Source organism: Danio rerio, chromosome 15, assembly GCF_052040795.2.
Source record: "Danio rerio strain M-AB ecotype USA chromosome 15, GRCz13ab, whole genome shotgun sequence".
Lineage (NCBI taxonomy): Eukaryota > Metazoa > Chordata > Actinopteri > Cypriniformes > Danionidae > Danio > Danio rerio.
In genome coordinates, this window is record NC_141035.1 from 8,399,115 (window position 1) to 8,411,529 (window position 12,415).

The 12,415-nt window shown below is 35.5% G+C and overlaps 1 protein-coding gene across 2 annotated transcripts in view; it reads right to left on the minus strand.

The window, feature by feature from the left end:
• Positions 1-1,939: 1,939 nt before the first annotated feature.
• The window catches only part of gbe1b (glucan (1,4-alpha-), branching enzyme 1b), a 251,310-nt gene continuing 240,834 nt past the window's right edge, over positions 1,940-12,415 (minus strand). For both annotated transcript variants that reach the window (XR_015509028.1, XM_087283697.1), the window contains exon 16: positions 1,940-2,959. Coding sequence is in view for 1 of the 2 variants with exons in the window: in XM_087283697.1 (XP_087139823.1) it covers positions 2,897-2,959 (63 nt within the window). In the remaining variant the exon portion in view is untranslated. The remainder of the gene's footprint in view (positions 2,960-12,415) is intronic.

Here is a 12,415-nt window from a genome sequence, read left to right on the forward strand (position 1 = left end):
AGTTGCCAAGCAGCATCACACCCTATAATATAGCCTAACAACATTGCTCAAAAAGTTGGTTCATGTATCATCGTCCTGACGCAAACTCACAGCGTTCAGCATGTAGTTTAGTGGCTATTTCTGTAGATTAAAAATCAAGTTATTGTAGTTATTTTATTTACCGAATAAACAATTCTGTTACAGTTTTTCCTCAGTCATGTTAGAAGACTAGAAAAAGGAATTCCACGTGTAGAAATGTGCATGTACACATATGAACGAATCACTTGCTGAGAGGAATCATCGTTCTTGAGTCATACAAGAAGATGACAAAAAGATGAGTTCAAAATGAACAAATCATTCAAGAATGACCCATCACTAAAACACATTGCCATGGTTGTAAGAAGTAGAGTCAGTCACAATTTAAAATAGCTTTTTTCTCTGGATTTATTTTTAGTATTGTTTTTTGCACATTTTAATAAAAAAAAAAAAACATTAATAAAAATTGAGAATTTAATTTGATTTAAATATTAAAACTGTTGAATTTTATAAAAGCAAGGAACCAGGCATTTTTTCTAGAAGTGCTTTATTTCAGTACGGCTTTCACACAAATTACACAGTGTTTCACTTTGCACACAACTTGTGTTGACCATCACAAGCAGTAGAATTTTACTGCTTTTGAATGCTTTTCCTGTATTATACATACAAGCAACACTAGCTGCTGTATTTATCACAGTGAAGATGATCCTTCATTTAAGATGCTTTCTAGAAAGCTGTTTTCCCAGTATAATGCAAATAGATTTTGCTACCAAGTGCTGTACATCTAAAAGAATTCATCAAATTCACTGAGGCTACATCTAGATTCTTGGAACCACAAAACAACAAGACGAGGATAATAAGTGACACATGTCCTATGATGATTTAAAGAGAATCTTCTGGATTATAATAATTATCTCTTATTCTCACACAAACACTCTGTATAAAGGCTGGAAAAGCTGTTCATAATAAAGAGAAAGAAGAAAATATATGATACTAGATGCTAACATGTTGGACAGCGAATGAACACTTTCTCTGAGCTACATGACTGTCTTTCAAAAGAAAATTAAATAGAAATTGTTGTAAGCATCAGCTTTATTATGCCTGCAATAATACAGAAATTAAGTCAAATTTAGTCTAATTAAATGAACACTCCACTTTGTTATTGAAAAATATGCTCATTTTACAACTTCCCTAGAGTTTACCAATTGAGTGTTACAACTTTTGAATCCATTCAGCCGATTTCTGGGTCTTTCGCTTACCATAGAACATTGAATCAGATCAGCCCAGCATCTCGCTCAAAAATGACCAAAGTGTTTTGATAACTTCCTTATTTAAAGCTTGACTCCTCTGTAGTTAAATAGTGTGCTGAGACTGATGGAAAATTGAATGTTGCTATGAACTATTTCAGACACTAGGTAATATCATTTTACCTGCAGCAGCCATGTTATGACAGCAAAGTTTTTTGATTATTATGCCAGAATAAAAGTATGGTTTCTAAAAATATCAGCCTACAAAATATCAACTTTTGCTTTTCTGTTTGTCTTAGTACATGATGAAACCAAAGAAGTGTCAAGCTTTATATATGAAAATGATCAAAATAATTAGTAATTTTTTTGAGTGAGATGCTAATGTTCTAATCAAATTCAATTATTTATGCTAAGCTAAGCTAAAAGTGCTCCCACTGAATACCCAGAGGTTGGCTGAATGTATTAAAAATAGGTAAAACTCAACAGTTTAAACCCTAGGAGAGTTGTAAAATGATCTAAAAGTTGCAAAAAATAATAATAAAGTGGAGTGTTTCTATAATACTGGCTATGACTGACACATTTTAAAGGCACTAAACAACAGTCTGTCAGAAAAAAATATAACATTGTATAAGAATTCACACAGATTTTGTGTATCAAAAATATAATAGATACATCACTCACATTATGTATTTATTTTTTAAACTCGAATGATTTAGTGCACATAAATATTTATACACTGACAGTACTCCAAAAAAAGTGCATGTAGTTTCAAATTCAGATTAAACCGCAGAAAGAACACGTTTTTCTCTATGCAAATTAATTATATTTACTTTTATATAAACACAGTGCACACAGATATTGCTTATAATACTGACCCTAGTCAAATTAGCAAGTTCACTTGAATTTATTATTACAGATAACCCATCAGTGTTTTTTTAATTACAAATTTTGTGAATTTTGCTAGCAAAAATATCAAGGTTGGATAATTAGAGTTTAAAGACATAGTTCACTCCAAACAAATACATTTTATAATGGTAATTTACTCACCTTAAGGTCATTCAAGACCGTTTTTTCTTCAGTAGAGACTTTTTAGATAAATATATGGGCCATTTTATAAAATGCAATTCAATAGATAGTGGAACTTTGAGAGTCAAAAAACAAAACAAAAATACAAAAATAATCCAGGCATAACAAAATTAATACATGTGGCTTACACAATAAGGTCTTACAAAGCAAAATTATCAGTCTGTGAAAGAAATGGAACATTATTTTCAACATTACTGCATTATAAGTCCTCAAAAGCCATGTGTATTAGTTTTGTGTTGCCTATAAATGTATATTTACTTACATTTTAGAAATCACTAAAGAGCACTTTAAACTTTAAACAAATTATTTAATATTCAGAAGAAAAAAAAGGCCACCCTGAATGAACCGAGGGTGAGTAAATTACCAGCAAATGTTGATTTTTGTCTGAACTTTACCTATAACGTGAACAGTGAGAGAATGGAAACGGCATTGGCAGATATTCAGAAGAAGTTAGCTGGCGAGCGTGTGGTTTGTGACGGATGTTGGCTGTGAATGGAGGTAGGTCGAGTCACAGAAGTGTGCTGGCTTTCCATCGTGCTGATTGTGTTTCAGTAGCAGTAATCGATTTCCTCGTTGGCCAGAACAATAGCGGTTCTGCAGGGAATGTAAACCTGAGAGAGGGAAAAGCCAAAGACAGAGAGAGATCAAAGACACTCTGCGTTTGTTCGAGGCGCTGTGGCTCATTCTGAAACAATGCAGAATGAGAAAAAAAGAGAGAAAGATTCAAGTCAAAGTTAAACCACAGGTGTGAGAGGAATATGCATGCAGTTTTCATCTTCATAAGACGGAGTGACGAGATGTCCCAGTTCAGTGTCTGGATTAAATGAAATTCATATATACACATATAAAGCATATGAAAGGGAAAGTGACTGCAGATTGTTCAAAGTAAAGAAAACCAAAACAAAGTAGGGCAAGACTTTAGTTTAGGGTCACAATCAGCACAATCATGCTAATAAACCATAAATTAACATTACTAGGTTAATAAACTACTTACTAACTGTTTATTAATAGTTAGTTTGGTAGTAGTTGGGTTTAGGTTTTGGGTAGGATTAGGGATGTAGAATTAGATCATACTTGATAACTACTAATGAACAGTTCATATCTTAATAATAGACAGGTAATAAGCCAGTAGTGAATAGCATGATTTGTGACCTAAACTACTGTTACCACACGGAGTTATGAATATGGAAGGTTTAATTGGAATGAAAGTGTATTTATTATAAAGTCAGATTGTATAGTCCTATGTGCTTGCTGTATTTTTTTGTCACTCACTTTACATAGTCCTTGATTTATCAGGGGTCGTCGCAGCGGAATGAACTGCCAATTACTTTGGCATATGTTTTTTTGCAGTGAATGCATTTCCAACCAAAATATATTTTTTTGTATTTTGTAAAACATCATATTCTAATTAGAGCTCTGAACTGGTTCAAGGAATGGAAACAAAAACAGAATTGAATGACATTTTGCAGGAACAGAAACAAAAAAATGAAAACAAGATCACCTTTAATTGTTAAACGGTTAAACGGTTATTAATGGTATTTTATCATTCTCTTTATGATATAAATTTGGGAGACAAAAAACATTTGTAAAAATGTGACAGTGATGCATACAACTTCAAATGATATGAAATGGGATGTTAACTGATATTTATTTTCATTAACTGTCCTATTTTTGTCTTCAACTACAGTTGCAGAACTTTACTTTTGTTACGGTAGAATACTGTAAATTCCTAATATGCAGTAGGTTACTGTACACATTTTTTAATTACCCACCATGCAGTTCATATTAATGTTGTGAACTAAAAACTATGTATGTGGTAGATTACTGGCCATTTTTTTCCAGTATATAACATTGCAGCAAAGTCTATAGGCGAGAAGTACCCTAGAAGATGATTTCCGGCGAGTTTCGCTATCCCATAATGCACACAAGAGAGAATTCACACATGGGAGTGAGGTGGTGCAACAGATGCGGGTAGGTCATGTCATCAAGACAAATGGTGGATGTAATGCATCCACATTCATTCATACTACACACATATATTACATAGAACGTACTTTGCGGTCGTGTACATGGGCCCAACACATGAGCATGGTCATACTCTTGACTTGGTGCTCTTTAACTTCTGGTTACTCTGTCTGTAATTTGCAAATTGCGGACAATGTTTTCTCTGACCACAAGGCTGTTCTATTAAATTCTTTTTTTTTTACTTTTAATTGTCAAGCTGATGATAGTTCTGTTGCTTTTGAGACATGTGTGCTCTCCACCTCCACTGCTAGTCATTTTTCATCTGCTTTTGATATGGGTTCATCAAGATCACTTATGGAGTTTCCGTCTTCTGATATGGGACCTGAGGAGTTAGTTATCCAGTTTAACTCCATATGCTCTAATATTCTAAATTCTGTAGCTCCATTGAAAATTAAGAAAAAGAAAGTAAGCCTCAGCCTTGGGTGAACAGCAATTTTAGGGCCCAGGCAGGAGTGTAGAAGAGCTGAGCGCAAATGGCTTAAAGACAAACTACAAGTTTCATATGAATCATTGAGAGATTGCTTGACAACATTTCAAAGGGCAGTCAAAGCAGTTAGATCAAATAATTTATCTGACATAATTTCAAAGAACTGTCATAATTCAAAAGTACTGTTCTCTACTATTAACACCAAACTTCAGACTGTTGTTTCTCCATCAATTTCTTCATCTGTTGACACCTGTAAAAAAGAATTTCTGCATTTTTTTTGCTGATAAGATTGTTGGAATTCGTTCACAGATTTCACCTGTAATCAGTGTTTCTACAATTTCTGTTGCCACCTTAAAAAATCTAACCAGCTTTATTCCTATGTCTCTGTTACAACTTAAGCCTGGTTTATACTTTTGTGTCAATGGACAGGCGTAACCCACGGCGCATGCAACGCGCGTGGCAGTGAATTTATACTTCTGTGCGCTGTCTCTGTTGGTCTGCATTACACTTCCGAAACGCTAGTTGGCAGTGAGGTGTAAGTGTTCCTCTGTGTCGAGTTTCTTTGCAGCTGTTTTGCTTTTCCTGAACACTTCCGGGATGTACAAGTGGCTCAAACTCACTCATTTTGAGGCAGGAACCAGCGGACGTGCAACAACTTTAACTCTGAGGTAAACACAAAACAAAACTTTCCATCCGAAACTCCTTCACGGGACTCCACACTTGTAAACAATCGCTCCATCAGGCTCGCACCATTCACGCGGCTCTTGGTCCCGCCCAGACTCATCAGCGCTACCAAGCCGACCAATCACAGAGCTTGCGCTATGCGCCGTGTAGTTGCATTTTTTGAAAGGTGCACGTGAGCGACGCCGACGGCCACGGCGAAGGGCTATGCGTCAGCGCCGTAGCATACGCCGGCGTTTGACGCAGAAGTATAAGTCAGCCTTTAATGACATTATTGCACATATGAAGCCTTCTGGTTCGTCCTGTGATGTCATTCCTGCCACCTTATTTAAGGAGGCGATGCACTCAATTGGTCCAAGTGTGCTTTCAATTGTAAATAGTAGTCGCTCTACAGGTATCGTTGCTAGTAGTTTTCAACATGCGGTTATTCAGCCCCTGCTAAAGAAAGCCAATCCTGATGCATCAGACATGAAGAATTTTCGCTTTTATCTCAAAGATTTTAGAGAAGATTGTGTCTGTACAACTAAATGAGTTTCTGGCTAATAATATTATTTTTGCTAAGTTTCAGTCTGGTTTTCAAACGATTTGAGGTTGATTCAGGTAGCCCTGTTGTTCTTGTACTGTTGGATCTCACTGCTGCTTTTGATACAGTGGATCATGACATTCTCACTGATTGGCTTAGAGAACATGCTGGTCTGGCCTTAGATTGTTTTTTCTCATATCTGAAGGATAGAGCTATATCAGTCAGCTTAGGCAACTCCTCTTCATCTGTCATGCCATTAATGTGTGGGGTTCCGCAAGGCTCAATACTGGGTCCTGTTTTGTTCTCCCTTTACTTCCGTTTAGAAATTTTTTTGAAAAGCATGGCATAAATTACCATCTATATGCTGATGACCCTCAAATCTACTACTACCCTATAAAATATAGGGATCAATCCTCCCTTCAAGCTTTGCTTAATTGTTTGGCTGATGTGAAGTGTTGGTTGGCAAATAACTTTCTCTAACTGAATAAAGACAAGTGCGAATTCATTGTTTTTGGCCAAAAAAGTTCCAATTCTAATGGAAATCTGTCATTGTTTCCTGGGAAAATACATTCCTCTGTAAAGAGTCTTGGTGTCATCTTTGACTCTGAGCTAAAATTTGATCTGCAAATTAATGCGGTTGTCAAAAATAGTTTTTCGATTTTAGATATATTGCCAAGCTCAAGTCAGTCCTCTCTTTTCGTGATTTGGAGAAGGTTGTTCATGCTTTTATCTCTTCTCGTCTGGACTATTACAATGCATTGTATCTGGGTGTGAGTCAAACCTCTCTATCGCGACTGCAGCTAGCACAGAACGCAGCTGCCAGGCTTTTAACAGACACAAAAAAACGAGAACACATTACACCTGTACTAGTTTCTCTACACTGGCTGCCAATCCAGTTTAGAATTCAGTACAAAGTTCTGTTGTATGTTTTTAAATCCATCCATGGCCTGGCCCCTGAGTATATTTCTGAGCTAATTATTATGCACCAACCTGTTAGATCTCTTCACTCTATGGATCGTCTCTATTTGCAAATTCCTAGATCACGCTTAAAATGTCGAGGTGATAGAGCTTTCTCGGTAGCAGCTCCAAGACTCTGGAACGATCTTCCACTCTCTGTAAGAACAGCTCAAACTTTTGAGCCTTTTCAGAGGTCACTGAAAACACACTTATTTTCTTTAGCTTTTAATCATGTGATGTGAGTTTATGTGTTTTGGTTTTATGTATATTTGCATGCGTTTTATGTGTTTTATGTACAGCACTTTGGTAATCATTGTGATTTGTGAAAGTGCTATAGAAATAAAATGAGTTGAGTTGAGTGTAGTGTTGTTTAGTGTAGTGTTTTCAAACCCTGTTCCTGTAGGCAAAGCAAGAGTACATATTTTGGATGCCTCCCTTATCTGCCTCATTAACTACAGGCTTTGGAGTCTCTTTTATTGTTCAGATGAGTTGATTCAGGTGTGCTTGATTAGGAAGAGGTTGAAAATGTGTATTGTTGTTGTGCCTTCAGGAACAAAGTTGGGAAACCGGGTGTAGTGAATTCAAACTGAACTTGAACTCAGCCTTAGTGTTGTGAACTGTGCTAAGAAGCTAGTTTTAAACAATGGGTTGTTTTGAACTCGATTTCATGTAATTTTCGAACTAATAAAGTATGGACTGCAGCTTTAAAATAATAAAAAAAAAAACAATACATTTTTTATAGCCTTTCAATTGCGTTCAAAGCAAAACGTCTTCTCCACCAGTGGAATCAAATTTTATGTTTGTCTGTAATCTAGACTTCATCATGTCTACATGACCTGAGTTTGCAACTCATCAAGCGGTGTTCTTCTGTAAGGAATCTTCCCTCAGGACTCACATCTCTCCGTATCTCCTCCCTCGCTCATTACCAACACCTCCAAACATGTTTGCTCGCAGTGAGTTCCTCCACAGGAGCCCAAAAACCCGACAACGCTCACTAATTAAACCGAGCCAGTGGAGAAAGACAAACCGAACAACACCTGCTGCTGCGCGTCCACAACATTTACTTTCAAGAGCTGCGTAAAACAATGGTGACAAACGGTGGATTAATGGGCTAACAAAGAACAGCAGAGGTCTCTAATGTCATTATTACTACACGCTGCACACATGCTGATTACTGCGAGCGTAGCTATAAAAGTCTGCTTCATATGATCTGATGACTTTAAATTACATTCTGCTTTTTCAATGTAGATGCGTCTGATTAAATGCGCAGTCAAGAATATGCAACAAGGACAAAAGGTTGGGACTCCGGCTTAATTAAGATGTAATTGGTATTTACTGGAATAAAACTATGATTCGGAGGTCAGCGACAGTGGCTGCCTATTTATTCCATTATTTATTAGGGGACTGCATCCATAAATTTCAGCAATGACTCAAACAACTTATTAACAATGTCATCTGGAATGGCAAAAGGCGTTCTTGCAGGACTCCCAGATTTTATCAAGATTCTTTGGATTTATCTTCAGTGCCTCCTCTTTCATTTTACCCCAGACATGCTCAATGATGTTCATGTCTGGTGACTGGGCTGGCCAATCCTGCAGCACCTTGACCTTCTTTGCTATTAGGAACTTTGATGTGGAGGCTGAAGTATGAGTAGGCATGCTATCCTGCTGAAGAATTTGCCATCTCCTGTGGTTTATAATGTAATGGGCTGCACAAATGTCTTAATACCTCAGGATGTTGATGTTGCCATCCACTCTGCAGACTGCTCGCATGCCCCTATACTGAATGTATCCACCTTAGAATGGCCTTTCTGCCACTTTTCCAAATGATCCCCTAGAGTGAAAGTATCGATGACAAGACTTTTGTCAGGAAGTGTATTGTAAAGTACTTGAATGAATCTGGCATAATAATTTTGTAGGTGCTATGATAATACAAACTATAGTAGTATCGATAAATCAGCCAATACTGTAGTTTTCTACAATGATAATTATAAGTAGACAATAGAAACAGATGTCTATTGAGGCAAAAAACGCCAAAAGACCTGAGCAGAGCCTGAGGTGGATTTTGTGCTCTTTGGAGTGTGAAGTTAATCTATATATTCAGGTTATATGTGTATAATCTGCTTGTAGACTTGCATACCATTAAAACAATTGGACATGGGAAATGGCTTGAGGAAACAACTAGGGGTCATAAAAGAAGGGATGAAAAGAGAGTGGTAAAAGAGCCTGAGGTGTCTCAGGAAACAGATGTCAGAGGTGGAATTTGGGGTTAGGGGAGGGATCTTGTGTAATGTATGGAGAACAAAGGAAAATAATTGTTGTCAAAGTGTATTTAAACAGGCCAGGAGATTAGGGAGGGAGAATTTTTCAGACAGAGATGCTACTGGGGGTCTCCTGAAAGTTCTCCTTTGTTGTCGACAATAAAGTATATTCTTCTGATATTCATAACCTCCAGACTGAGTTTGATTTAGTAAGAGAAAAACCAAGAAAACCACCACATTTGGCGTCCCTGGGTGGGCTGGAAAGGAGCAGGACTGGTGTTACTGTGCATGCTGGACTGGAGAGAAAACACAAATATGTGGCCACAATAAAAAACGGTAAGCGATTTTATGCTTATTAGTTTGTGTTTTTTCTGCCAGGACCTGCTTGTACAGGTAAATACACTTGAACTGTTTCTCCAGCTTTAAAGAATTAAAAGTAAATGTAAAAAAGATATTAAAGAAAAAAGGGGTTTTGAATAACAGAAGAAAAATAATTTGCATGCAAATGATCTGTGTTTTCCTAAGAGGGCCTTGATGGATAGGATAAACATTAACTAGTAACTGTTACTCAGATTTGAGAAATTATTAATGATATAAGATATGCATAGAGCATTTATAGGTTTTAAGAGAGAGTCCTTAATGTGTGGTGACAGTTAAGAGATTAAAGCAGAGTAAGGTATGCAAATGATCTGTGTTTTCCTAAGTGGGCCTTGATGGATAGGATAAACATTAACTAGTAACTGTTACCCAGATTTGGGAAATTAATAATGATGTAAGAAATGCATAGAGCATTTATAAGTTTTAAGAGAGAGTCCTTAATGTGTGGTAACAGTTAAGAGATTAAAGCAGATTAAAGTAGAGAGATGCGCGCTAAGACCTACGATACCGCTTTGTTAAATGAGATAAACAAAGGGCTGCATGGGTAGGCAAGAAAGCCTGTGGTTACCGCTCTAAGGTTAGAGGGCTGCTCGGACAGGTCACTCAAGAGGAGTGTAGTGTAGAGTATTTATTTAATTGAAGTGTTTGTGTATTTGCTGCTTCAGATTGTGGCAAAATAGTCCACATTGGTGGGCAGAGAAGACTGCCTTCCTCCTCCTTGAATGGAATGAGGATGGGGGGATGCAGCTCCTGTTACACTGAGTGGAGGAGAGGAGTGAATGAGAAGAGGAAAAGTAATAAGATTAGAAGTGTGAATGTGTTTAAAAGTATGTTTTCAATAAGGAGTAGGTTAAAATAATGATTATAGTATATTATAATATAAAAGGAGGGCTGCATATGTGTGGTGTGATTTAAAGAACAATAGGAATAGTGATTGATGCAGTTTAAGAGAAGAGATTATGATATAAAGAGAGGAGTCTCTTAAATCAAAACTAATGAAACATGTTGCATTTGAAAGACACAGAGTAAAAGGCAGAATAATATAATAGTTAAACATTTTTCTGAAATTATCTTCGTTTTAAGGTTGAATATGTTAAAAAAAGAACAATAGGCAGAGTGAACTGAAATTCCTGACATAGCAATAGGTGAAAGACAGTCTGCTTCAGGATGGGGGTAAGAGAGAGATTTATGGTGTCCATGTGTGAACAATAGATTGCCTATTTACAGCACTAGGGAAACAGAGAAGAGGAGAGTAAAAGAGAGGAGATCAAACTATAGATGAAATAATGACATAGACATTAACATAATTTGGATAGAATATAAGTTATTACTGAATAGATAAATTATAAAGTAGTATAGTAAGATAAATTAAATGAGGAAAAACTAATAATAGAGTTATATTATATAGAAAAGAGTTTGAAACTTTACTAATGAAAAAGAATAAATGAAGTCATAGTGATCAATATATATAGAGATAAAGGAAGTATAGAGTAAAAGAATGTATTAATAAACAAATAGATTTACTAAATAAGTATGAATAAATAACATATAAGTTAGTTCTTTGATTGAGAATAAAATAGAAAAAGAAAACTTGAAAAATAAATAGTGATTAATTGAAGATTTATTTATAAAATGTGTAACAAAATAAGCTTTAAAATGTATAAGAAAACCTAAGAGCTAAAAACTCAAATTACAGAAAGGAAAAAGAATAAAATAGAAATAGGAAAAAATAAGTCCACTGTTTCATAGATAAAATTAGATGTTTAAAATATGCTTACAATATAGGCACATTGAACAGATAAGATAAAAAGAAAAAAGCAGTAACAATTTAAAGAAATAATTGACTTCAGAGAATTTGATTGGATTTAAGGGAAAAAAATGTTTTGTCATCTTTCTCAAAGTCAGCTATGTCATTTGTTTGTAGTAAAGTACATTGATTCAGATGAAAATCATAGAAGCTAGGTAAATGTTAAAGAATGCATTAGAGTGAGTTAAAAAATTAATTTTAAAGTTTAAGCAGTAAGAAGCTAAATTGATAAGTAAACATTGCAATTCAAAAATGAAAAATGCTTTTAGTAAATAAATATGTGAATTTAATTAATAATATTAACTATGAGCTATAGCAGTAATGATTTTTAACAGTTATTCCAGATATTGGGCCACCATGTAGTATTGTTGAATTAAATCAGGGATGGAAAAACAGATATGGAAATAAAAAATGCAATACTAAAATATGTGACAGAGAAAATAAAAGATAAGATAATGACAAATGGCAAACAGAAGAAACATTTGATGTAAGCGGTGAAAAAATAGAAACTGAGTATAGAAAATGTTACAATGTAAAAATGAGTGGCTAGTCAAGGAACACTAGCATAGATGAGGAGAAATGTAAAGTAAAGCATAATCTGAAGCTAAAGAAATTATTTAGAAGGACACTAAAGAAATAAAAAATTAAACATATTTACATATAATAAAATGATTATGAATTAGAGAAAAATAAACTGTTAAAACTGTAAAGAGGAAAAAATAGATGAGAGGAGTCTCCATTTGATGGAAAAAAATGGGAAAGAAGGAAAGACTTTTATAGGTCATGAGCTAAATTCCATATATTAATTAAGAGGACAAAGGGATGGACTTTGGGGGACTGTGGTCTCTTACCTACCAGACATCTCTGAGTGCACTGGCAAATGGAAAAGGTGTTTGAAAAACACAATGGACAAACTGTTGGCTGTGGACATTTGTGAAAGCAGTGAGGCAGGCACTGCATGCCCAGAAATTACTGAGGACTGGAAAGGCTACTTATGTTCAGAGACACT